This window comes from Anguilla rostrata, chromosome 13, assembly GCF_018555375.3.
Source record: "Anguilla rostrata isolate EN2019 chromosome 13, ASM1855537v3, whole genome shotgun sequence".
NCBI lineage: Eukaryota > Metazoa > Chordata > Actinopteri > Anguilliformes > Anguillidae > Anguilla > Anguilla rostrata.
Genome location: NC_057945.1, coordinates 16,595,351 through 16,622,636, shown reverse-complemented (window position 1 = coordinate 16,622,636; position 27,286 = coordinate 16,595,351). Strand labels below are relative to the sequence as shown.

The 27,286-nt window shown below is 53.5% G+C and overlaps 1 protein-coding gene across 2 annotated transcripts in view; it reads left to right on the top strand.

Moving 5' to 3' along the window:
• The window catches only part of LOC135238318 (plexin-A1-like), a 231,062-nt gene that overhangs the window by 156,703 nt on the left and 47,073 nt on the right, over positions 1 to 27,286 (top strand). Inside the window, exons 10-13 of one of the 2 annotated variants that reach the window (XM_064306102.1) lie at positions 2,878 to 3,078; positions 17,680 to 17,776; positions 20,561 to 20,751; positions 26,514 to 26,665. In XM_064306102.1, the coding sequence (XP_064162172.1) occupies positions 2,878 to 3,078; positions 17,680 to 17,776; positions 20,561 to 20,751; positions 26,514 to 26,665 (641 nt within the window). Of the gene's footprint in view, positions 1 to 2,877; positions 3,079 to 17,679; positions 17,777 to 20,560; positions 20,752 to 26,513; positions 26,685 to 27,286 lie in introns of those variants that run through there. The other variant, XM_064306101.1, reaches the window with a different exon arrangement.

Genomic DNA, 27,286 nt, shown 5'->3' with positions numbered 1-27,286 from the left:
AATCGTGAGGAAGACTCTGTTCTCTGTCAGCTGCCGCCATGCGGGCGACTCCAGAAGCGCGTTGTTATCGAGTAGGATCGCAAAAAAATTGATACCAGCTTGATTCAAATAGATTTACAGGCAAACACACACTTCCCTTCTATAAAGGGACTGGGGTTCGAAGAAATATCACCGGTGTTGTAGAGCATGTCGCCTGGGCACATACGCCTCAGATGTGTAGGTTCCTCTCAGACGTATGAATCTAACACAATGTTGCCACACAGGTAAAAATAACTGCACATCATAGTCGTGTTATCGAAAGTACTCTGCATGTATATGATATCCATCGTCTTATCCGTTGGTTATGTTGCCTACCTCAACTAGGCCTTCTGTTTATTGAAGCTGGTATTGTGCCATTTTGTTTATTAGCATATTCCTGTCTTCATTACAAGCTCAAGGCAATTAATTAACTTTTTGTTGTCAGTTATATGAGGGTTTGCGAATCCTATATCATTGTTGGTGTAAATGGATCTGCTTTCTAATCCCTGGAAGTGATCGTTTGTTCACCGGGCTTAATCAGCATTCAGTCCGCAGTCTGGCAGCCGGAATGGGTATTGCTCGATTTCATTATGTCTAATGTTTCCCCTCTTCTCAATCTTCAACTTTCAGTACCAGCTCATTACTCGCCATTATTCCGACACCATTTCAACAAAAATAAATGAAAATTAAAAAAAAAACTCACAAACAAAGCATGTCAGCTAATAATTGGTGTATAATTACCTAGCTGACTGATTAAGAATATTTCCGTTCTTTTCCGTTTCAGTATGAAAGTGTGTACAATAAATATTAAAAGGGTGACAATTCCTATAAGCCATGTAAACAGGCTATACTTTTCTCTAGCAGGTATTATGTGAACCTGTGCTTAAATATAATAAATGTCACCATAAGCACCGCAAAAGACTCCATAATAGCATCCATAATCACAAATCTAATAGAGCATGACAAATGTATACCTTATATGCTGTATGACATTTTATATCCGGAGCATAGTAAGTGGCTATAGATTTTTGTGAATGAATACAAATGGCTTTATACAGCATACACACAATGGATATAAATGAATGGATATGAATGCTATCATTTCGGCTGTGTTTATGAAGTCATTTTGAATGCTGTCCTGTTGTCTTTGCGTTAATTAAGATGCCTGTTTCAGACTTAAGTAATGTTGTTTGTTAACAATAAATAAAAAAACTTGTGCATTATTTGAGTGCTTTTGTGAAAATGTGTCCATAAGGCATGGGAATTTATTTTTTTTTCTTCTTTTTTTTTGCCTGAATCATGGGTCACATTTTGATAAATTACTCATACGTGTAAATGACTGTGTTTCATACAGAAGAGCCAGATGATGCACATCAGTGTAGACACCTTTGCCACCGATGATTTTTTTCCAGCTGTGAAGTGATGAAAGAAGGTCAGAAATGTATTAATATAGAGAGGCCGATCCATGGCGATCACATTTGCAACACAAAGGAATGACGCAATGTCACAGGGAGCTCAGAGAACAAAGCTTGTTCGGTTATTCTGATACAGCACGTCAGTCAGGGAACCCGCAGTGACTCAAAAGTTGCTCTTCCAGCGTGCACTGCTGCTTTTCTGATGTGATCTCAGGTGTCAAAAGAACAGTTGAGTTGAGGTGCAGGTGAGTTCTCTGGCCGAGCCCAATACTCTGCAGCGGTACAGTGTGCAGTGGATGGGCTTCCCTGGGAACACCTCTCCGTACAAATTCAGAAATTGTGATATAGCCCCAGAAGCTCCTGTTAGCAACCGGATCCTTCTTTCGAAAGGAAGTTGGCAAGGATGGAAGGAATGCAGGAGCTGACCGTCTGGTTACTATAGAGAATCTACGGTGTAGTCCAGACCCACGTTGCTGTAACGAAAAAGCCTGTCGCTGTAGACTTCTGCTTCCCATCGATGTGGAGATGCCTCATTTTGTCTGCATTTTGTTTAGTGACATCAGTCCTAGTCCCACCATATTTGAGCATATCTCTTACGTGTCATTGGTCAGGAGGGTGCCTCTTGTTTTCATGATTATTTCAGTCTGCAAGGGTGAGGGGGGGGGGGCGCTGTGGGCTGAGGTGGGGAGTGTTGAGCTGTGTGGCTCTGTTTATCCACCCCCCTCCCTGTGCTGTTTGGCCTTGGGTACCCTTGTTGTGGCTGAAATCTTCAGTGAGTTTTTCCTAAATCGGAGGCCATCGGTAGCTGTCTGTGGAGCCCCGTCTCCCGCACGCAGACCCGTGTGAAGGTAGACCGCGGGAGACCCAACCTTCACTGAACAACGCCGGGTCAGATAAAGGCCCAGCTGTCTGTCCCAGTAACAGATTGGTCTCCGGAAAAAGGTCACCATAGGGGGCGAGGTGCGTGACGAATGGGGGTGGCACCGGGCCCGTCTCCCGCCTTCTCTCGTCCGCCCGCTCCCTCGTTCCCCGGCCGCGGCGACGGGCCGTCCTAGCCCTGTGGTCGGGGAGGGGGCGCGGGAGAGCGTGGCGCTGTTGTGCCCCGCGAAAATCTTCCGTGACGCCGGGGGGGGGGCACAGTGCGGTCCAACTGGCATGACAATGTACTCAGCCCTGCCAAACTGCACTAAGCGCTTTAAATGGCCTGATTTCATTTCTCTCTCTGTATCCAGTGATTGGTCTGCTAATGAGCGTTGCTGAATCTTTTTTCTCCCTCTCCCCCTCTCCGTTGGCAATTCATTCCATAAATTTCACCTGCTAGTAATACAAAGACAGTATGTAGGCTTGTGTTCTCCCTTGCTCTCTCTACCTCTCTTTCTGTAATGATGAGATGTATCCAGTTCTTTTTCGCTGATGTGTTCCTTTTTCCTCTCCTCTCCCTCAGGACTGCCCCCAGATCCTGCCCTCCACGCAGATCTACATCCCGGTGGGCGTGACCAAGCCCATCACGCTCTCGGCCCGGAACCTTCCGCAGCCGCAGTCGGGCCAGCGCAACTACGAGTGCGTCTTCCACATCCAGGGCGCGGTGCACAGCGTCACCGCGCTGCGCTTCAACAGCACCAGCATCCAGTGCCAGAAGACCTCGGTGAGCGCCCGCCCGCCCGTCCTCCTGTCCGTCCGTCCGTCCGTCTGTACCTCCCTCCCTCCATCCGTCTGTACCTCCCTCCCTCCGCCCGTCCGTCCGTCCGCCCGCCCGTCCGTCCGTACCTCCCTCCCTTTGTCTGTCTGTACCTCCCTCCCTCCGCCCGTCTGTCCGTCCTTCCTTCTGTCCCTCCCCCCGCCCATCGGTCCGTCCGTCCGTCCTTCCTTCTGTCCCTCCCCCCGCCCATCGGTCCGTCCGTCTGTCCCTCCCTCGCCGTCCCCTCCGCGGGGCGAGACACCGCGGTGTCGGCTGAGGCGCCGCGGGCTCGGCCTCGCCCCGGGAACGCGATACATCACGGGGCCGCGGTCCTGGCTGACAAACAAGATAGCGCGCGCGGAAGCGGGCGAGATAAGGGAGCAGCGCACCTCATGCGTCAGCGCGGGAGACAGGAGCGCGGCGTCTGCTCAGATAAAGCCAGGCAGCGCCGCCGAGACGGATAAAATGGCCGCCGTGCGAGCCCGTCTGCTCTGCTGCCTCAGCGAGCCGCGGGACGTGAGGAATGCCCGGGCCAGCACGGCCGTTTCCTGAGTAACCGCAGGACTTCGGCGTGACGGTGCCAGAAGGCCAGCGCCCCAGCGGCTTGGGCTGCTTTAGCACCTTATTCAGCCAATCCCAGCCCGGGCGAAATCCCTCTTCATCTCTGGAACACAAACATGCGCTTGGCACGTGGGTGTAAGTCGAATTCCAGGGCATTTTCTCTCTCCCTTTAATTTATCCGGAGCCCCGCATCGCCCTGGCCGAGCCCCCGGACTCCCTCCTGTCCCGGCCCCGCCCTCCTCTGTCACAGCCAAGACCTGTCCCGCCGTCCCAAGCCCCGCCTCCCTCCTGTTACGGTTGGACGAACGATTACCCTGAGCTCCGGGTCCGGGCTCTGAAGGGCTGTCCGCAGGGCCCAAGCCCAAGGGGTCCCCCGCTCCTTCCTCCTCCTCCTCCTCCTCCTGACAGCAGAGTGAAGCACGGGGGGGTGGGAGGTGGGGGGGGGGAGTTCCAGAACCTCAGCCCCACCGCACCGTGTCGATGTGCTCCACTGAGGTGGAACACGCGGAAGGCAGGCCTGGATCTCGGGGGCGAGCCGTGGCGGGATTGATCCCGTTTATGCCTCCGCGCCTTCTGAGGGCCGGGGGCAGGTGATGGATCGCTTCTGCTTTGAGTGGGGGGGGGGGGGGGGGAGCCAGGGCAGGGAAAGTTCCTGCACGTTGTGTGGTGCTTCCTTGACAATGACAAGTATGGATTTGACTTGACCCCTCCCCCCTGCTGTCGTTCCTTTCCTGTTTTCGTTTACCTTCTCCATCTCCGTTGGCCCTCCTCGCTGCTTCGCTGCCGTGGGGCCTGCGATTCGTCGGCCAAACTCCGGCCTCGTTCGGTCCCTCCCCCTTTTTTCAATCCTGTTTTTTTTATCCGTTCGGTCAGACGATTCACGCCGTCGCTGTCGACCGTTTGTCAAACACGCGCCCGTCACGCCGTACAGATGAAACTCTCGTTCCCAGAGACGCGTACGAGCGGAAGCCGTACGCGGAGCGCGGCGTCCATGCGTGGCGGACCTGAGCGAGCGCTCGGTGTAATTATCCCCCCCTGGTAAAAGGGGCCGGGGCGCGATGCGTCTTAGCGGGGCGCGCGCTCATTACCGAGCCTCGGCCTGCATATCTGATGGCGTGGTGCCAGTCGGCCGCGGTCTTTATTGATGGCTACGGCAGGACCGCGAGCCGGGGCTGGGGGGGGAAGCTAATTACACGGGGACAGCGCTGTCTCGCTGAAGAAGCTTTTATTGACTGTTTGCCATTGTAGCCGCTCCAAATAAAGAAAAGCGAGGCGCGGGCTCCCTGCGCGTCCTCCAGCCCGTATCAGTCATGGAGGAGGCAGTATTATCGGCTAGTTTTACGGTTTCGGCAGTCAGTCTTAACCGGAACGCTCGGTCGCTGTGGCGAAGAATCTTTGTTGGAGTTTCAGTGAAGTTAGAGTTTCAGTGAAGATGCAATGTACCGCTGTTTTTCTGGCCACTATTTAAATTCAAGTGGAGCCACTGACGTGTCTTGCATTATATGGACGGTAAGAGTTATTTACACTGCTGGGTAGACTGGGGCAACTCCTCAGGGCTACAGACATGCCTGGTAGACGCATGCGCTTCATATTCAAGCCAGGTTTCTGCTACTGTTGCCGTCGTATAAAATAATAATAGTTTTCTGTTTTGGCAAACTGTATTCACCATACTGTCTAGTGTACCACCCAACAGCAGTGCCTCAGAGAAGAAAATATGTAGGAGCCAAACATTATATGATGACAAGGACACACTGCAGTTATAGTTCAGCGGTTTGTTTTGCTCTGGGAGTTTTCCAGCATTATTGGGGAAATGTGACACATGCCTGCCCAAACCGCACCTCAGCTTAACACCGTGATTATGTTGACAGTTTGACACATGATGGCAAGTGGTTTCTTGAGGTTCTTTCAGCTGGAAGCGGCAATCGAGTAGCTACCGTAAAGTAGAGGAGTTAGCCGATTTCTGTTCAGAGTTGTTTTTTTTCTAGCTGAGAGCAACTACCAACAGCCAATTAAAACTATTTAATAACCACGGCAACAACAAGCTGCTGTTTTACTGGGAGCCGTTTCCCCTCAGATCCGCGGCAGCTGGAGAGCTGTGGAACATGAAATGTTCAGAGGTGAGCTCCAAAACCGAAAACACTCGCTGGACCGAAACAGAAGATGAGGAGTTTATTGAACTGTGGCGGTTGCTGAGTCTGGTTAATCTCTTGCCAGACAGCAGACAGCTAGCACTTCAGAAGCCGGGAGCGCAGTAAGTGGTGGTGCTCCAAAGGACCCGCCGGACAGCTTGCGCATTTTGGCTCCCGTATACATTATAGGGAAGCATCAAACGGCCCCAAATTTACCAGGGCCCTGTTTCACCCAGCAGGGTTACTGAGTTAGCGGGACGACTGCACTGAGTAAAACTCAGAAATGTGAAGCCTGGGCTGAAGTGAAAAAGGGCCGTTGCGGGGTTTGACCAGCGCTGTTATCCTGGCTAGCTCCGCTATCCTGCTTTGTGAAACACCCCCCAGGTCCGTGAGTGGTCAGGCACGGTTGGGTTCCCCAATTTCAAAACTTGTGTGGACTAGAGAGCTGGCCTCACCAATCCTTATTCTGCTCTGGGCGGCTCAAGTCAGCCAGGTTCGTTTACAGCACACTGCACGGACGTGATTTTGAATAATGATAATCTGTATGTATTACTTGCTCATCATTGTTAGCCGTAGCTGCCTCATGCGTTGCTCTGACCAAAAGCTCCCGGACAGATGAATAAATGCGAATGCAAACGTGTAATCCTTATCCTCCCCGTAATCTGGCCCGAGGAGCACTGTTCCAGCAGCTGTACCGCAGCACAAAAAGGATGCAGCACAGGCAAAATGTTAAGGAAAAACAGTAGAATGCTGAGGCATTCTTGGAGTGAATTTGGTCAGGTTGTTGTATGGTAAATGCTGTCATAGTTATTTGTTTTAATGTTGTTGAGGGCCAGTGTTGCGGGATTCCCAGCCAGTGTGCAAACAGTAGAATGCTGAGGCATTCTTGGAGTGAATTTGGTCAGGTTGTTGTTTGTTAAGTACAGTCATATATATGTATATATTTTAAAAAAAATTGGGTCAGTGTTGAGGATCCTAGCCATTGGTGTTAAGATCCTTAGCCATGTGGTGTTAGATCTTCATGTGTTTGAGATCTTAGCCAGTATGGTGTTGAGGATCGTAGCCAGTGTGGTGTTGAGGGATCCTTAGCCAGTGTGGTGTTAAGGGATCCTTAGCCAGTGTGGTGTTGAGGGATCCTTAGCCAGTGTGGTGTTGAGGGATCGTTAGCCAGTGTGGTGTTGAGGGATCCTTAGCCAGTGTGCTGTTGAGGGATCCTTAGCCAGTGTGGTGTTGAGGGATCCTTAGCCAGTGTGGTGTTGAGGGATCCTTAGCCAGCGTGGTGTTGAGGGATCCTTAGCCAGTGTGGTGTTGAGGGGTCCTTAGCCAGTGTGCTGTTGAAGGGGGGTCCTCAGTGGTAGTTGACTTGGCTCTCTCCCACCCGCATTACTAATGCATGATGTAAATGGCTGTCCGCTCATCTGAGATGCTGAATGTACTCCTGAATCCAGCAGACAGGGAAATCATGAGTGGTTAATAGATATTGGATTTTTGACACAGAATGGGTGGAAAAAGACCAATTTGTGTGGAGGAAGGAAAGGAGAGGGCGGGGGGGGGGTTCCTGCTAATCGATTGGTTAAACAAGAGGATGTTAATCCTGACTTTGGCCCACCCTGAGCTCCAGCGCACAGACGGCGTATTGTTCTGTTCTGTGTGTTAGCTCAGCAGTCCGGTCTCCAGGGTCTGAGGGGCTGTGTTCATCTGTGTGTTTACACTGCGGACTGCACTCTCTGTTTGAAGAGCCTCCTCGCTGTGCTTTTCTGTGTGTGTGCGCACACGTGCGTCTCCGTGTACGCACGCGTGTGAGTGTGTGTGAGCGTGTGTGAATGTGTGCCTGCCGCGTGCACGTGTGTGTGAAATGACGGTGGAAGCTTAGCGTGAGTCAGGTCACGTCAATTCCATCAAGAGAGACGCACCACACAGTTTTGTTAAGAAAAACCCTTTGCTGTTTCTGTTTATGAGGGCAGAAACTAGGCCTTTGAAGTGCCAGTGCTTCAATTAAAGAACTCTGACTGTGTGGGGCACTAAATTGAGTTTCCAGCCTACACAAGGCCCCAAGTCTCCGCCACTCCTGGTAGGACTGGATGATAAATTGTAACTGCAATTATTAAGAATTATCACCAGGGTAAGATGCACCAGCTTCCTTTTGGTCTTTTTCTGTAATCATACCTGATGAGGAAGTGAACCTCCAGATTTCAGAGGTCCTATGAAATTCTTCTGGGGTGAAAATGACATCACTTCTATCTGTAGGGTGGTGATATGACCGCCAATCAGAAGCATGGCCATGTGATTGAACAAATGCATCACATGATCACACAGACGCTACGTGGCCTTGCTGATTGGCTGTTGTATGAACACTCAATAGATACCAGTAGCGAGGCATTTTCCTGGAAGCATTTCAGATACCACTGTATCAGGTGTGGTTATGAAATAAAAACAGTGAAAAGAGCTGATAGGCTGCTCAGTGGCGATACTTGTTATTGCTGTTATAATTATCATTATCATATATCGCCCAGCCCTCATCTAGCTCAAAATCGTTATCAAGAACCAACACGAGGAGAAAGAGTCTGTGAATCCCCGTGGCTTGATCAGTTTAGAACGGGACAACAGGGCTGCTTAATTCTGCCCCTGCCAGGGTGCTGTGTAATTAGGCCTGTTCGCTGGAGCCCAATGGCATGTTGTGACGGCGTTGTCCCGCTCCGAGGGGCTGCAGGGGGGCGGGGGGGGGGGATTAGGGCGCTGTTTGGGAACGCGCCGGGTACCATTCTGGAGCTTCCTTTCCCTCCGCGCGCGAGCAGAGGAAGAGCGTGCTAGTTTAGCTCGGCCACAGCCCGCCGCGCAGTACAGCCCCGTGGCGGCTTCTGCCGCACGTCGAGCGTCGCCGTAACAACCCGAGCCAGCGTCGCGTTGCCCGACAGGCGAGACTAACCATAACTACAAGTTTTGGGGATGGCCTCTCTGACCGGACCCTGGCAGTTTCATTAATGGAGCGTAAATGCATTCCTGTAATTCTGGTAATAGGCCATTACTGTTGTGTTTGGAACAGAGCTGTGGTGGTTTGTGAAGTAAAGAAACGGGGTCAGCTCTGTCTGGGTGCAGAGCCAAACCTGGCTGAGCATGTTGAGGTGAGGGGGGGGTGGAGGAGGTGGAGCAGGAGGGGGTGGACGTCGGCCCCGCGGTCTGCCGCGCAGCCGGAGAGCCGAATTTCATTCGCGGGCGAGGGTACAGTAGCGCGCGGCGTGGCGCGGCCCCCCGGCACCCGCGGAAGGGTCCGGAATGAGAAGGGACAGATAATATCGCGAGCGGCTCTACACCATTACCTCCCCGCTGATAAATGGCCAGCCTCCTCCATCACCCACTTTCCCTCACTTTCAGAAAAAACGAAAGAAGCGCAGGAGGAGGTGGAGGTGTGGAGGTGGGGGAGGGGGGTGGAGAAAAAAAAATCTTGTCTGGAATCTTCTGCATCCATCTCAGCAGCAGCTGTTTTTAAGCAGCGAGCGAGAGTATCAGGAGAGCCTGATGGGATCCAATTAAAGCGGCCGCAGATAAAATGATGATGAATTGCAGTCGGGCGCGAGAGAGACGGCCTGCGCGCATCACCGCCTGTCCCCTGGACCCCGCAAGAGACGGGGAGAGAGAGGGGCGGGGGGGGGGTAGAGCTGAGGTCATCGAATCGGAGGAGAAAAGGAGGGCATCGCTGTAGCGGGTGTGCGGTTCTCTCTGGGGGCGGGGGTATGTCGGAGTGAGGGAGAGCGGCTTGCTGTGTGATCACCTGCAGCTCGGGTCTGATGGCGTCGAGCCTTCCCGCAGCGCTGGGCCCGGCTGTGCGAGAGTGCGGCTGGCGGCCGTGCGGTCTGCGTGTCTGCGCTGATGCCTGGTTTGATGATGCCCTGTCGGGTGTCCTTTCTGCAGAACGCCACAGCTTTCAGCCCAAATGAAACTTGGCTGCTATTGATTTTATTTTTTAAGGGGTTAAGCGTTTGTGATGATCAGTGGTCTCAGGGGTTGTCAGACTGTGGTCTGGGGACTTCTGGGGGAACGAGAGCAGCATCCTTGGTTCTTGTTCATTATATTGTAGCTTTTAGTGTTTATATTTTAGTTTAGTGTTATATAGATCCAGGGTATAATGCCATTACGGTTTACAAATGCTGCAGCTTTGTTGGATTGGGGTCTTCAGCCACATGGAAGTCATTTCAAGGGTCTTGAGATTAAAGACCAGTGAGCTTCATTGTACGTAAGCTTGTCCTTGCCTTCAGCATCATTAGGGGAGCCACTGTCATAAAGGGCCACACAGGGCACCTTCAGTACAGATAGCAGGGCCACACAGGGCACCATCAGTACAGATAGCAGGGCCACACAGGGCACCTTCAGTACAGATAGCAGGGCCACACAGGGCACCTTCAGTACAGATAGCAGGGCCACACAGGGCATCTTCAGTACAGATAGCAGGGCCACACAGGGCAACTTCAGTACAGATAGCAGGGCCACACAGGGCACCTTCAGTACAGACAGCAGGGCCACACAGGGCACCTTCAGTACAGATAGCAGGGCCACACAGGGCACCTTCAGTACAGATAGCAGGGCCACACAGGGCAACTTCAGTACGGATAGCAGGGCCACACAGGGCATCTTCAGTACGGATAGCAGGGCCACACAGGGCACCTTCAGTACAGACAGCAGGGCCACACAGGGCATCTTCAGTACAGATATCAGGGCCACACAGGGCACCTTCAGTACATATAGCAGGGCCACACAGGGCACCTTCAGTACAGATAGCAGGGCCACACAGGGCAACTTCAGTACAGATAGCAGGGCCACACAGGACATCTATAGTACAGATAGCAGGGCCACACAGGGCACCTTCAGTACAGATAGCAGGGCCACAGCCAGTGTGCTTCTGTCACAGGGTGCAGATTTCTAGAATCTTCTGCCACAAGTCTCACCTCACCACACAAGTCCCCTGAACAGTCAGAGAGAGCCACTTTGGACTAACAGGGACTGATGGTTTCCTTACAGAACTTTAAAAAAACCATCAGTGCCCATTAAGGAAGTAACACCAGCATTTCCGCTGCAGACTGCCTGACAGCGGTGCAGACCAGCTTAATTAGAGTTAAACACGCGTCTCGTCCAGCAGCAGTCTCTCTCTCCCCTGAAACACCGCTCCCCGCCACAGAACCCTCGCCCATCTCGGACCGCACCGGTGTTCAGGCTTGCGTTTACCGCCTTCACATGAGAGGAGAGGAGAGGAGCAGGGGAGGGCCTTACCCTCCACCTCCTCCATCCCTCTCTCCCCTCGTCTACCTTTACCTCCCCTCCCTCCCCAGTTTGTCTAGCGCCCCCCGCCCACGGGCCCCTGCGCTGGGCAGGAGATGCGGTGCTCCGCTCCCACGCGCTGTCCCGGCTAAATAAGGATTAATTGCGACCGGCCTATCAGCATATGGCAGCCTCTGCGCTCGCCCCCCCCCCCCCCTCCTCCCCGGTTCGGCCGTAAAAAGGAAAGACCTGGCGTCAGGTTTATGTAAATTTCCCCCGTGGTTCTCACTCTAATTAGCTGGATCATGTGCAAACTTAAAAGACGACAAGTTGTCAGGAGGAGTTAGGGAGAAGGGAGGCGCGCTTGCTCCTGGTCACGTCGCCTCCCCCCCTCTCTCCCTCTCAAAATGTTATCCTGCAGCGGGGAGCGGGGAGCGGGTTTTCTTTAGCTCAGTTTGTGCAGGCGAGCAGTTTTTTTTTTGATATTTATTTTTTCATCACTAAATGGCCGCTGATAATCCCTCAGCGTGCTGCAGTAATGGAGTCCTGATGGAATCCCGCTGAGTCCCCTCCCATAATGCCATAATGCAACACATTGTGACCAGACGCAGATTCCATCCCGTCCGACCACCCGCATTAATCCCGTGTAGGATTACTGGGCAGCTCCTGATCCTGCTTCTGGGTTCTGTGTGTGTGTATACGTGTGTGTGTGTGTGTGTGTGTGTGTGTATACGTGTGTGTGTGTGTGTGTGTGTGTGTGTGTGTGTGTGTGTATACGTGTGTGTGTGTGTGTGTGTGTGTGTGTGTGTGTGTGTGTGGTATACGTGTGTGTGTGTGTGTGTGTGTGTGTGTGGTGTGTGTGTGTTTGTGTGTGTGTGTGTGTATACGTGTGTGTGTGTGTGTGTGTTTGTGTGCATGTATGATTATAAGTTTGTCAACAGGTCAGTCTGTTATCATCTTGCTGGTCCCTCCTGTTCCCTCTTAACGTCGCTGAAAGCTGAAATGGAGAGCCCTGCGCAGACGTGCTGTGTCATGGCGCAGTGTCCCACGCAGAGACTGGGCCAGGAGCTCCAGCTGCGGTTGCGCAAACACTAACAGCATTCCGCTGTGTTCGCATCGAGCTTTCTCTCAGCGCAGCCACACACACACAGACCACAAAGGATACACAGACCGCGAAGGTCACCGGCTTTGTTTACAGCTGGCGTGAGTGTCTGTGGGGGTCGTAAATCCCAAAATCACAGCGCGTTGCGTAACCGCGAGGTATGATCTGGTTCTGTAGTTCTGTGAGAGGCTGTGGCCTGCGCGGGCAGCGCTGGTCTCTGTGAGCGGGCCAATGCGGCGCCCATGCGGACACGTTTGAGCGTTTGAGCGTTTAGACTGGGCCCACGTGGACAGGGCCGCCCGGGCGTCGCCTCAGAAGGCTCTGAGGACCCGAAAGACGTTGCCGTGGCGAGAGGTAACGGGCGCTCGGAGGAGGCAAAAGAAGCGGGGGACGACGCTGGCCGCAACGCGGCCCCGCCCTTTGAACAGCCAATGGGAGCGCGGGGGAGAGGGAGGCTCGCCGCGCGGGGAAGCCGAGCCCTCTGGCGAGGGGTTTATTTTTGGGGCCGTTCGCTCAGGTACACCTTCAGAATGACTAATTGTCTCGGTGTGACCCGCGCAGAAGGCGCTCCCTCCCCCCCCCCCCACCCTCTCGCTCTCCTCCGGAATGGCAGCTGGCTCGTTTTGTAGCGTCGGCACTTTTCGGCTGGAGAGGTTCTGCATCTTCTCCGCCGCGATAGCGCTCCTGCACCCCCCCCCCTCCCCCCCCCCACCGCCCCCACTCTCTCCCTTGATCTATGGCGCTGTCAGAGCGAGCAGGAGCAGGAGATCTGGAACACTCTCCCCTTCCCCATGTTTAATTAATCCTTTCCAGGCTCCGGGTTATTTGTTTATTTACGTCGTCTCTCGGGAGGGCTCTCTCTCTCTCTCTCTCTCTCTCTCTCTCCGTGCCTTCCCGCCGCTAATTTGCGCGGGGGCCGGCGTCGTCTCCGCGCTCTGGAGGCGATCGGCCCCGCCGTCGCCCGGGTGCCGTGCCGCGGCGCGGGTAACCTCCGTCGCCGGCGGCGCTCGGCAGACCGTCCGGCGCGTCGCCGCTGGATATCATACCACTGGCAGTTAGCGCCGGGAGCTTTCCAAGAACCGCAGAAACGGCAAATTCAACACCAGGAACGCCCAGCAGTGGAGTGGGGTTCAGTGTGGGCGCAGTGGAGAGCAGAAGATACTACATTCTACTGCTGGCAATTCAGTCTGTCTTGAACTTGCTTTTTCTGTTATTGGAAAGATCACTGCTAATTGCTGTTGTCCATTATTTAATCTAAAGGATACCTTTTATGTGCGTACACACCCACACACACACACACACACAGTCGGACTTAAACTGTGCACTGAATATTTTAGCGATGCAAATGCATCTAACACATTGCCTGAATTAACGAGCTATTCATCAGAATTTATTTTTCCAGCACACAAATTCAGGCTGAATTCAGAAAATAATTCCTATTAGAGAGTAAAAAGGGATTTGGCATTAAGACAGCAGTGTGCTATTGTTCATCTTTGTTCGAGCTTAGACTGAACCATCTGGAGGTGTGTGTGTGTGTGTGTGTGTGTGTCTGTGTTGTGGGTGGGTACTCCCACCTAATCAGGAAATGGACTTTTTTGTTTCTCTGACTGGTTTCAAATATTTTATTTATAGTCTTGAAAAAATACTCCTCCTCTCTCTTACCTTCAGAAGGGTTTTAATTAATTTAAATAATGCAATAGTTTTTGATTGTGTTACTCGTGTATGAATATTGAATGTGGAATTAGGCTTAAAGCCTGACATCTCCGCCGTGCCGTCACCCAGATCCTGCGTTCAGGCCTCTATTTCCACGGCAACAGAAGGTTCTGGAGGGACGCGGGAGCTGCCTGGCGCAGAATGTGTCATAGGTGTTCAGTTGGAGAGGGAGCGCTACTTCTCCAGTGTCAGCCCAACCCCCCCCCCCCCCCCACCACATGGTATTGCTGCCATGTAACAAGCGTGTGAATAAACCATGAGCGAGTTTTTGCGTGTTGAGAAAACACAGGTTCCCCACACCAGCGGCCCCCTCGCGGGCCCAGCCGCCGGGCCGCCCGCTTTAAAGTTTAATCAGCCGCCGCGTTGGGCTGACCGGCGGGGTCGCGGCGTAAGGCTGCGGGTGTAAACAACCGCGCTCAGCCAGGGTCTGTGGCCAGGATCTGCGGCTCGGCTGGTCCGGAGGAGAGGGCCTGACGCAGCGGGGACAGAGCTGCCCACGTGGGCGTGGCACAGGGAAACGCGCGTGGCGTTTGTGTTGGAGCAGGGCGGGGGGATAGGGGGGGACGGGGGGGCTCCCTGAGGCTGCAGACCTCTAGTCTGACTGGGACTGGCTGACCCCTCCACCCCCCCCCCTCTTCTGGCCTGCTGCAGGGTGAGCTGCAGTTCCCTGGTGTGCTGGGTGGTCTCTGCGGTCGTGGGGGTGGGGGGGGGGGGGGGGTGGGAGGGAGAGCACGCGCATCAGGAAGCAGAACACATTTGATTACGCTGCGGGAGATGTATTAGAGCAATGGTGACGCATGGAGATGGAGGTTCGCAAGAGGAAATGAAGGACGAGAGAAGTGTGTGTGTGTGTTTGCGTGTGCGGCAATGTGTATGTGCGTGCGTTTATATGTGTGCCTTTCTCTTTTGTGAATGTGTGTGTCTGTGTTTGCGCATGTTCTATGTGCTTGCACTGTCTGTGTGTTTGGGCATGTATGTAAACATGTATGTGGATTTATGGGAATGTGTGTATGTGCATCTGTATGGGCTTGTGTGCTCTTTCCTGCTCATATTGGCATGTAGGAAAATGTCTGCAAGCTTGATTCTGTCTGCATGCAGGAGAATGTCTGCACAGAAGTGACCTGCTTGTATTAGTGTGAATGTTGTGGAGATGCCCCCCCCCCGGTGCTGAAGGGGTTGAAGGCTTTTGGGGGGGGGGCGTTCTCCAGGGACTCGGTCCAGGCTGCTAATAAATGTTAGGACAGCTCCGGCTGTGTGGGGGGGAGGAGACGGGAGGGGCCAAATGAGACATGTCAGAGAACAAATTGAAAATGCCAATTTCACTTACTCTTCAGCATTGCTCTTCACGGCTAAATTCTGCCACTTATTTCATGTGTAAATTAATGGCCTCCACTCGGTAATTCGGATTTACCAGCCATCTCTCTCTCTCTCTCTCTCTCTCTCTCTCTCTCTCTCTCTCTCTCTCTCTCTCTCGCTCTGTCTCTCTCTCCATCTCTGTCTTTCGCTCTCTCTCCCTTTCCCCCCTTTGCATTTTCTCTCTCTCTCTCTGCCTTGTATAAACTCATATTGAAGTGGAGTGCTCCTTCAGATGAGCAGATTTCTCTTAAGACGCATTTCCCTTGTTTTCTTGCACCCTCGAGCCGCCCTGTCACAATGCTTGTTTTTTTCTCCTCCTCCGCGTCTTTCCCAGAGAAAAAGGTGTTAAAAGGTAGGGAGCCGCTGAAAGGTTCTTCAGCAGCGTTGGGCTGTATGAATGAGCCCAGCGTGTTCAGTAAGTGCACAGTAGAAGCCTCGCAGGCTGGCCCGGGCAGAGGTTCCCGCGAAGCACACGATGCCTGTAGAAGAAGGCCGGGTGACGTTAGGCCCGAGGACGGCGAAATGGCGGGCAGCTGAAAGAGCTGGAGCGGGGCTGACGAGTTCCTGCCGGGCTGGGACAGTGCAGGTCGGTCCTTTCGCAGCGCCAGTTTGAGGTTTCATCGGTCATCGATTAGTTAGGAAACTGGTCAACATGTTCATCAGAGTGAAATTTCTCTCCGGGCTTGTCTGTTGAGCTCTTGTTGCCTGTGCGTGCATGCGTGCGTGTTCGCGTACTTGTGTGAGAGCTTGTGCGCTCATGTGCGTTTGAGTGTTTGTGTTTGTGTGTCAGGTTGTGTGTCGCTTCACACCTCATCATTCCTTATCAACGGTAACCTCTGTAGGGAAAAAATGCTTCTTCTATTTTTTTGCACCCCTCGTGTGTGTTGTGTGTGTATGTGATAGAGGGACGGAGGTCACCTCTTATTTGTGAAGAGAGTGTCTCCCCCCCCCAAACACCATGTTGATTGAGCCTCCTTACTGTGACCTCGACCCTCATGAAGAGCAGGGAAGCAGAGGACGCGGCGGCTACGTTCTCTTGCTAATGGAAAAATGACCAGGTCTGCCAACACACGGGTGCGTCTCCTTATCGTCAAAGCCTTCCAGCTCCGCGAGGCCTTGGATGTGATTGGTTTGTGCAAACCGGCTCGGTTGTGGTCCGCTAGTCCTTGCGAGCTCCGGGTCGCCCCCCCCCCGTTCCCGGGAGACGCGTGCATCAGGTGTTGCGGGGAGTCGGAAGAGAGCGCGTGTCTCTTCAGGAAAAAAAAGAGTAAGCTGAGACGGGGGACTCCACCAGAAAACCTACAGAACAGCCACCGGCTCTTTAAAAACTTCCTGACATGTTTAAGAAACTTTCTGACTGGAAAAAGACTTCACTTCCCTTTAAAGTAGGTCATAAATAGCATGTGAAGGAGGCTGTAGAGACTGCGCTCGGAATACACAGCAAGAAATGTTTCTACTGAGTGTTATTCATTTGTTCATACTTTTATGTATTTGTCAAATAAATATAAGCAGAAAGTGGTGCCTTGTTGAAGGTACTGAAGTGACTTATTGTTGAGTACGTGCAGACGGTGTATATGAGCGTAATGTTTGATGACAAGCCATTGAACCCATCAAGTGATTCACTCAGCCTGACGACCCATCCTCCCAGGACTTACCCATGCATCGTTCGTATAGGACCACTCCATGTAGTCCCCACGCAACGACACACCATAATTTAACCCTTCAAGGTGTAGGATCGCAAATGTGTGATTAGAACGTTGTTAACTGAACATTCTAATGCTGATTTAACGATCACTGCTGGTAATTGAAAGCAAAGGAGTTCTGTCACACTTAACTTAGAATTCTGAAGATCAAAACATTCCAAAAAGAAAACCTGCTCTCTAACAGGGTCGAGGCGTTTAAATCTTTTAAGTCTTGGGGAGAGACGGCGGGCGCCCCGCGGCAGCGCGCGGTCCGTGGCCTGCGACTGGAGAGACGGCCCGGCAGCCCTGTGAGGCGATCCCGCTCGTGCAGCGAGCGCGTCGGCGGCTGACAGCAGGGAGACGGCCAGCGCGAAGAACCGGAGCCGCTTAATGGCGTCCGGCGTCGTCCGAGTCAGAGCTCAGCGAAGCGCGCGCTGTTTAGCAAACCGGTCAGCCGCACGCGTCCCTCCAGTGAGGCGTTCCACCGAGCGCGCGGGCGGAGAAGGAGCTTCTCCCTCGCCTTCTTTCCAAAAGGAGTTTGTGTCAAACTTCTTTCAAAAGAATCCTTGACAACAGTTGACTTTGGAGGGAAAATAAACTCTGCTGTTTGTTGGCTGGGTTCTGCAGGGCACACGTCTTAATACACAAAACAAAATGAAGTGATCGTGAAGCAGAGCTGCGCATTGCGCGAGTGCGTTCAGGCTTTGCTTGCGTTGAGGGAGATCTGTACCCGTGCACTGATTTGACTGGATCTGTGCATCTGTTTGTGTTTTAGTATGACTACGAGGGCAATGACATCAGCGACCTGCCCGTGGACCTGTCGGTGGTGTGGAACGGAAACTTTGTCATCGACAACCCCTACAACATCCAAGGTAACTCCCCTCACAACCCCTCCCCCCCACTTCCTCTGCTACTGCCAAACCTCAACACATATGAACATCCTCAAGACGTATGAAGGATTTCCGGTCCTGAAAGCCCAGATCCTGCTTGTTTTCAGTGTGCCTCATGGGGTGGGGGACTGGTTTGCTTACTTCCAGTCAGAAGCTCCCAAGGATGGGGATGGGGGAGGGGGATCTGGTGTTGCCGTCGCTACCCCTCTGACTCCGCCCCTTGAGTTCACCTGCTCTCACCGTGGTCACGGCAACGTGCCAAGGAACTATCTGACTACAGTTTGGAGCCTGGTCTGAGTGGAGAGAAAGAGGAAATGACCAGTAAGAGCCATGAATCTCAGGCCACCTAGCGCGTTCTCAGCTGGTGTTCCTCATATCCTGTCAGTCGATTAATCGGCTGTTAATTTCCTGTCGTCGTTTAAAGACTCTCAGGGTGCACGTCACTGTAACAGAGGGCGAGAGTGGAGACGAATGGGGCTCCTGGAAAATATTTACTAATCACCCACACCTGTAGTGGGATACGGATCTGAAAGCTGATTGGGCAACCTTGCTATCGCATTACAGAACGGCAATCTTAATATCTGATAAGTAGTACTGCATATAGCAGGTGCTTTGGAAAGGGAGAATGCTGTAAGAATATGATCTTGGCTTCACAAAGGCGTATGTGAATCTGTGGTTGTATCCTGGCCTAATGAGATTTTGCAGGCTATTCGGTGGATCTCCCTGAATGTTTTTACGCGTAGCGTGAGGATACGAGTGTGGCCAGGGGATGATGAAGCAGGACTTTGTCTAAAGCCGCAGTGTGTGATGGCAGTGAAGCAGTGTCGTTCTCCTAATGGCGCTCGTATGGCAGTGAGGGCGTCCCTGGCGCCGGAGGAGGCCGGGTCAGGGCCTCCTGAGTGTCTATAAAAGCGAAGCTCGCTGACCTTTTCTGAAGAGGAGAAGCGGCAGGATCGACCGCGCGTGGAGTTAATTACCGACCGTGGCGGCTCCACCGCGCGAGTCTGACCGGCGAACGCGGTGCCTCCACGCGCCGCCCGCGGGCCGCAGACGCCGCCGAACGAGGTGCAGCGGAACGTCTCTGAAGAGCTCCATGTTGAAACGGCGCATCCTCACTAGGGCGCCACGTCGCCCGTAACAAATGTAGATGTGGTGCTCTTGCCACCCGGGGGTATCTACATTGGGGGGGGGGTAGCAGGAAGGTGGCGGAGCTCCGGTCCTGGGAGGGGCGCTCCTGAGGGGGGCGTTTGAGCTGAATTGCTGTGCTAGGTTCGGCGCTCCTGCGGGTCAGGGACAGGCCACTCTGGGGCTGGAATCAATAACCATGTGCAGTGCAGCGTACTGCTCTCTGTGTTAATGAGCTGATGATATGGGCACTGCACTGTTTTAGTGGAGACAATGCATTATATCTATTATGCCTCTAATATGATTAATACGATGATGATTTTATTATTATTAGTATTATTATTATTATTATTATTTGTAGTAGTTGTAGTAGTAGTTGTAGTTGTAGTAGAATTAGCAGTAGCAACAGTAGCGATAGTAGCAGCAGTATTAGCAGTAGTACTAGAAGTGGCAGTAGTAGTAGCAGTACGAATAGCATTAGCACTAGTAGTGGTAGGACTAGCAGGAGTAGTGGTAGTATTTTTCTTAGCCAGCACCCTTATCTAGAGTGACTTGGCCAACTTACATTCTTACATACTGCTGCACAGCTTGATATTTACTGAAGAAATTTAGGCAATTAAGCCATGCTCGAGGGTGGAAAAGCAGTGCTCCATCTGGGATTTGATCCTGCAGCCTACACTACCAGCTGTTCTGTAGTGCAGTAAGCCGGTCTGTGATATATGACTTGGAAAATGGTGCACTGTGGCTACGAATAGGCCTGAGGCCTAGCTCTGCGGGCCCGAGCCCCGCCCCCTACTACACGGCCCCTCCCGCCAATCCCCCCCCCCCGAAATGTCCCCGAGACATCCATCTCCGCCAGCCCCGCAAAAAGAGAGATGTACCCTGGTGTAGCGGGGAAATGTTCGCGTAATTGCATCATTAATTTACTTCAGTTTAATTAGCGTGGGGTTACTCTTAAGCCTCACCGTGACAGAGAGGATTAGAGGAGGGCCACGGCTGGCGAGGAACGCGAGTTCTCTTCTGAAGTCCCGCGCACGCCCGTCCCGTCGATCCCGCTCGCAGCCCCGCGGGGGTCCGCCCCCCCCCCCCCTCCTCGCAAACATATCCCGCTTCCATCTTATCTCCGCTGTGCTAAAACAGCACATGTTTGGGCTAGCGGTCTTCATCTCGCATGCTGGGCTCCTGTCACTGAAGCCATGGAAGAAAGCCTGCATTTCGCTATGTGACATTTTTCAAATAAGATAAAGTTGTTTTTTAAAAATCTGTAAATCACTTTGTGCTGTATATGCTCAAAACGTGCTACACAAATACATTAATGGAACTTTAAAAAGTGTGGGACATCAGTGTTACTCTCTGGAATATTGAAAGAATGATATAACCGATAATGAAAAGGTCGGCTGAACAAACCGAAAATCAATATTGCAAATAAAAATAAATACCACTGCACAGCTAAACCTGAGCTAGCATGGCTGCACCTGTGGCGGGACTCTCGCTGTCGAGCACATCCTATCTTGCCCAGCTCTGCGGAGGTAAGACCTCTCCCCCCCGTCTCTGTGTTCACGGCCCTTGCCTTTTGCTGAGCTGAGGAGCAGGCGTCCGCTGGGTGGACTCACCCCCCCCCCCTCTCTCTCTCCCCCCCAGCTCACCTGTACAAGTGCTACGCGCTGCGGGACAGCTGCGGCATGTGCCTGAAGGCGGACCCGCGCTTCGAGTGCGGCTGGTGCGTGCAGGAGAAGAAGTGCTCGCTGCGGCAGGAGTGCGCCCCCCCGGAGAGCACCTGGATGCACCCCGCCTCGGGGAACAGCCTCTGCGCCCACCCCAAAATCACCAAGGTGAGCCACTGCGGAGGAGCGGGATACAGGGACAGAAGGGAATGGGTGGGGGGGGGGTGGCTATATTGGTATGAAGTTGTTAGTCTGTCTGTGCTAGTTTATATCTGTGTGTGTGTGTGTGTGTGTGTGTGTGTGTGTTATAGAGTGTGTGTATGTGAGTGATTGAGTGTGTGTGTGTGTGTGAGTGATTGGATGTGATTGAGTGTGTGTGAGTGTGTGTGTGTGTGCGTGTGTCTGTGTGTGCATGTGTGTGTGTGTGTGAGTGATTGAATGTGATTGAGTGTGTGTGTGTATGTGTGTGTGTGTGTATCTGAGTGTGTGAGTGAGCGAGTGAGAGACAGACAGACAGAGACGTTGGTCCAGGCCATCTGTTGCGCGGGGTTGCCGTGGCGCTGGGTTGCCGTGGCGCTGGGAGGAGGCTGGCGGCGGCCCAGGGCATTGTTCCTGCTCTCCTCCGCCCTGTCACCTGGCTGTCAGAGCACATCAGGGCCCGGACTGAGCGCGCTCACACTGACACTGCTCCAGCACCCAGCCCTGCCCCTCTCCCTCATGGCCCCTGGGCTCTGGCACAGTGGAACCCCATGCGTGGCTTAACCACTTCATTTATTTTCCACAGCGTTGCTTATATATGAGCATTCAGCTCGGCGCGGGGTAGAGGAACTAGAATGGTTTCTAACCAGCTCCCTGTCTTTTATAAAGGGGGCATTTTCTAAAGCGACGAATTCCAGATAGTGGGTAATTGGGGCAGCAGTGCAGAGAGACCTAATCCCTTTGGTAATGTATTCAGTTATCGCTGTGTGACGAGCACTGGAGCCCTAGGGGTGGAGAGGGTGGGGGAGAGACGCCATTTTAAAGAGGAAAGCCGGTCGGAGATGCCGCTGAAGAGAGGCAACAGCACTTCACGCGCTTCCAATGCGTCTCGTAGGAAGGATCATTCTTTTTCAGCGGGCCAGCAGGAACAGCGAGATTTATTCCGAGGAACATTAAACCCAAAGCCACGGGACGCTTGACTCGGTTTTGGGAAATGGTCACCTCGTAGTACCCGCTGTTGCCGTAAATCGCGGGTGTGGAAGCTGTCCAGATTTGGTGGGCTCGGGGCAGACTTGCATCACAAATATTTAAATTTTGGTGGCCTGTAACAGGGTGTCAACATCAGTGTCCAGGTGCTGTCACTTTTCCAGTTTTGAGTTTGAATTCTGTCCCTCTTGTTGCCCCAAACTGGCCTCATCTCATTGTTTCACGGACACACGTCTGGAAGAAACACATCTTTGGAGCTCCTGGGGGAACATAATGACAAGGCCCACTTATTTGAGCTTCATAGCGGTGTAACTTCACACACGTTCTGCTTGAAGGTCTACACGCGTTTATCACACTGCTGTTGCACTGTTGCAGGCTGTTGCACTGTTGCAGGCTGTTGAATGCTTCAGTTTTATAAGATGCTGTTAATTTGGTGTTAAACACACTACTTAAGATTTCTGAAAGTAAACCCATTACTGGCTGCCACGTATAGATCTATTTCAGACGGGGTCATTGTGATCTCTGTGGTATGTAATGAGTGTCTTTTTAATCTGTAAGTATGTTGATAATTGCTATGTTTCATGGCTTCTTTCTGTGTCAGCTGTCATTTGTCACTTGTTTTTTTTGCCAATGCGAAGACTGGCTCCTAAAGCCGGACACAGGGAACATTCCGGCTCGTGTCGGGAAGCTTTTGGCAGCTGGTGCGCTACGGCCGGTGCTGGGAGAGGCTGCTGTCTGGGCGGTGGCAGTGTGGCGCGACCCACAGCGTTACGATTTCAGCGCGCATAGTTTTTTAAAATAAAAAGGGCGCGGCCGAAATGCAGATGGCTCAGACGGTGTGGAGCGGCGGTTCCTGGCTTGCCCCGGCGGTAGGCTAGCGGAATCGGGCCGCCGCGCGCCGCTGCTTCGCGCGAGGGGACGTCTGTCACCTTTAGAGACGCTCTCGTTGGAAGGCCTCCAGCGCGGCCGTCTCTGCCCGCGTCAAAAGACTTTTACTGTACCGCGCGCGGTTCCGGCACCTTCCGCCATTAATCGAATATTCCTCCATCTGTCTCGCAGCTCTCCCCGAGTGAAGCCCCTCCCCCTTCCGCCGCGGCCTCTCTCCCTTTCTGCTCGCTCGCTCTTTCTCACTCGCTCCCTCTTTCTCACTCGCTCTCTCTTTCTCACTCGCTCTCTCGAAGGCCGCTGCCGCGCGCAGGCTTTATTAACGCGCCGATTAGCCCATAATTTCATTAGCAGCGGAGCGCTTAACTGGGATTTTAACTCTTATTTAACTGGATAGCGGGAGACACCCCCCTCCCCCCTCTCCCCTCCCCCTCTTGAGGTCTTGAAAATGTTACGACCAGCCTCCCTTTCTTCCCTCCCTTTCTTCCCTCCCTCATCTTTTTTCATTGTCGCCAGATGTTAAGTGACTAATGGAGGAGTTAGCTCATCTTGGATTGACATTTCCGCTGCGGAGTGTGTAATGGATTCAGTTATGACACAGTGTTGTGTCACCGTCTTTAGAAGGCAGCGCGTGACATGAAGAATCGCCCTCTTCGTGCGCTCTAGCGCAGCTGCTGGAAACGCTGCTGGGGAGGCCATATTGTAGAGGCGACGGTTTACCGCACGCTTGCTCAGCTTCGGTCCCGAGGGGGGCCTCAACTCTGCTGGTGACCCCAAATTTCTTCAAAGTGCTAAAACCCTCGGACCTGGCGATGGGCGCTAAATGAGTTGAATCAGGACTGCAGTCGGGTGAGTTAGGCGCTTCGGTCAGTAAAACATCTGTAGAACCTGCAGCGGTCCTGAATTAGGCGAAACCTGAACGTGTGGGGCGCGGTAGTGGGCAGCGGCGTAGTGGGGCAGCAGCAGTAGTGGGGCGGTGGGGTAGTGGGGGTGGGGTAGTGGGCGTGGGGTGTGGGGCGGCGGTAGTGGGGGGCGGTGGGGGTAGTGGGGGGCAGCGGCGGTAGTGGGGGGCAGCAGCAGTAGTGGGGGGCGGTGGGGGTAGTGGGGGGGGGCGGAGGTTGTCGTGGGCGCAGCTGCGTTCGAACGCGTACGGCAGTTTGGAAAAGACGGCCGCGCGGTTCTCCGAGCTCAGCCTGCGAAGGCGCTCCTCAGGAATGGTGCGCTGGCCCTGAGGCTGCGGGACCGAGCCCCGGCCTTGGCTGCGTGGTGGGCCGGCCGGCCCGGCGGAGCCTTCGGGGGGCGGGGCCCCAGCCGGCCGCGCCCTGCCCGGGGTGCGGCGGGTTCGCCTGGGCTGGAGCTCCTCTGCTTACCCCGCTATGTTGTTTCCTCCCGAGGGCCTAGCAGGTGCTCACGGGCTACGAGTAAGAGATACCTCGCCTCCAGTTAGCACTAGCCCGCTCGCCCTGTAGGGTGTGAAATAATCACCGGCTCTGAGGCGAGTTCGCCGTGCGGACGCCCGCTTCGGCTGCATTCCGCTTGCCGCGCAGGTAGCCGTACCTGCCGAATCCCGTTTCGGTTAATATTTCCAAGAATTGTTGGAAAAATAGAAAACGGCGCTGTTGTGAGCATGTCCTGATGTGAGCGCCGGAACCTTTCCTGAGCTTCAGTGAAGTGGTTGAGAGCAAAAAGCCAGAAGAGAGGGGTAACCCCGCCCTCCTTCCTGACACCCTGGGACCCCATCGTACCCGAGAACTCCAGCCTCTGTCCCTCTCTCAGCTACGAGTGCAGTCGAGACCGGGCGCGGCTAGGGGTAGACGGTGACAGATGGATAAGCAGTATAGCTCTCTGCTCCTCGCTGGCCTTTAGTCAAAGAACAGTCCTGATTAATGCCGCCATTTTGGCTCCAGTGGGAGGGGAACGGAAGAGAATAGTGCTGAGGTAATCGTTACAGGTCAAATGTTGCATAGCTGCTTCTATGAAAACGCGTCTCAGCAAAAGCATTGTTTCAGGCACGGGCATTTGTATAACAGCCTTTTAGTCATGGCGGCTCTGGCACGTGCCAGGAATGTACAACAATAAAACACTTTTTTTTCTTCTTTTTTTGTTGGCAGTTTTCTTTTTCTAACGCCTGTTGAATTGTTCTGGGTGACCTTGAAATAAGTGAACGCAACCCTAACGATTTGTAAATTTGAAAATCGATCGTTAAGTGAACGAGTGGACGCGTATTTCAAGTTGCTGCCCCCGGCGCGTGTTAGGAGGGCGGGGTAATGGGTGGAGGGAGAGCCGTGGGTTGGTGCGTTAGCGGCTGTTTGGACGGGCTCCTGCAGATTCCTCTCGGTCTGAAGACCACCGACGCGTTTCAGTCAGAACAGGAAGGCAGAGAGCCGTGGAGGTTAATCTCGCCTCGGCCTCCGCGCTTCGACTTGCTCTCGCTCGCTCTCCGTCTGTGAGCACCGAGTCGCGTTTGAGAACCCCTCTGAAACCAATTAAAGGCCAGCTTGCTTTGCCCTCATTGGTTCGGCTCTCTGTGAAAGGCCAATGCTTTAGCTGCCAGGTCCTGCTCCCTCTAGTATTGTTTAGCTGCAGTTCTTACTCTAGAGCGTGGAGATCAAATGCACAGACACACAAATATGTGTATACACACACACGCAAACACGCAGGCGTACGCACACACACAAACACACACATGTGCACGCATACACACGCACACACACACACATGCAAACATGCAGAACACACACACAAAACACATATGCACACATACACAAAACACATACACACATTCACACACACACAACACACACACACAAAAACACACATATGCACATACACACAAAACACACATACACACACACACACACACACCCAGAGAAAAGGCCCTGGTACCAGAGCCAAAAAGTGGTGGTGGGGGGGTGGGGGGGTTCTGTATGTGTGTACACCCCCACCATACTGATATCCCTGCTGCTGTTTCTGAGCAGTAAAATGTCCCTTCAGCAGGGCAGCAGAGAGCGCCCCCCCCCTCCCCCCCCGCCCTCGTCTCCGCCGCGTTCCCTCACCTGTGGGGGGCGGCGCAGAGCGCCCCGCGGCGATAATGCCATTTGTCTGGCGGAATTGTCCCTCATAAAGCGACAGGTGTGGGACGACAAAGCAAATATTGTGACTGATGCGCGGCGTGCTCACAACAATCAGCGCATAATTAGGGGTAATTTCGCCGCCCCGGCCGTTCCTTTTCATCAGGGCCCGCCCATGTCCGCCGAGTGACGGCCAGCTGCAGCCCCAATCACCGCTCTTTCATTACCGCCGCAGCCGCTGCCCGCGCCATCACACATCCGCCGCCCCGAACGCCCGGCAGAACGCTGAAGCAGCGAGGGGGGGGGGGGGGGGGGGGGGGGGGGGGGTCATTCTGCGCGTGGGTGCTGGACAAGTGACCAGCACCCACACACGTGATGGGCACGCGCCTGTGAAAGCACTGAACGGGGGCCTTTTTTCGATATTTAACAAGATAGAATAATTGGATGGTGTGCTACCTATTAATGAGCCTGGGGACCAGCCTCCAGTGAACGTGTTTGTGTGTGTGTGTGTGTGTGTGTGTGTGTGTGTGTGTGGCCTGAGTATGTTTGAATAACTATGAGTGTATGTGTATCTGTGTGTGTGTGTGTGTGTGTGTGTGTGTGTGTATGTGGGTGTGTGTGTGTGTGTGTGTGTGTATGTGTATGTGTATGTGTATGTGTGTGTGTGTTAGGTTTATCTAGTCTATGCAGTCAGTGTTCTGACTGCAGAGTTTCAGTTTTGGGAAATGGCGAGTGGCTCAGTGGCTGAGGTGTTGGAGGTGACTCTCTCTCTCTCTCTCTGCTCTGCAGCTGTTTCCTGAGACGGGGCCGCGGCAGGGCGGGACCAGGCTCACCATCAGCGGGGAGAACCTGGGCCTGCAGTTCAGCGACATCCAGGCCCGAGTCCGGCTGGGGAAGGTCTTCTGCCACCCCATCGAGGACGAGTACATCAGCGCCGAGCAGTGAGTGCTCACCTCTCCTCTTTTCCTTCTTTTCCTTCGTCTCACCCATCTGTCCTTTCCTCAGTAGTCCACCTGTCCTCTCCTCCACCTCTCTCCCTGCCTGTGCACTTCTCCTACAGCTTCCCTCCCTCCCTCCCTCCCTCCCTCCCTCATCTTGGTCAGTTGAATCTGTTGAAATATAAAGTAAAGGTCTTCCTCAGTGTGATCTGCTGAACACCTACAGAACACATGCACGTGCCGCCGCGTCCTCCTCCGTGCCTCGTCGTGCCCCCCCCCCCCCCCCGGGCCACCTGGACTGCGCTGTCCAGGACCCTCCCCCCGGCCTGTTGCCGGGAGACGCTCCTGCCCGCATCCCTCCCTCCGCCCTAATTGCGCGGGGAACAATTACGCCGGTCGCCAGAGAAAGCATTCCGGAAGGGTCTCTCGGAAGCGTGCTCTGTGCGGGCGGGCTTCCGCGACGAGGTCAGAGGCCGTGCGCCTTCTGCACTTCCCCGTCCATTCCTGCTTTCCACACGCAGGCGATCGCGTCCACCTCTCGTGCTTTTAGTTAGTAATGCAGCCCCTTTCAGTCTTTCAGATGCTCCGAGTTATCCAGCGTTATGCTGCACTGATAAACGCGGG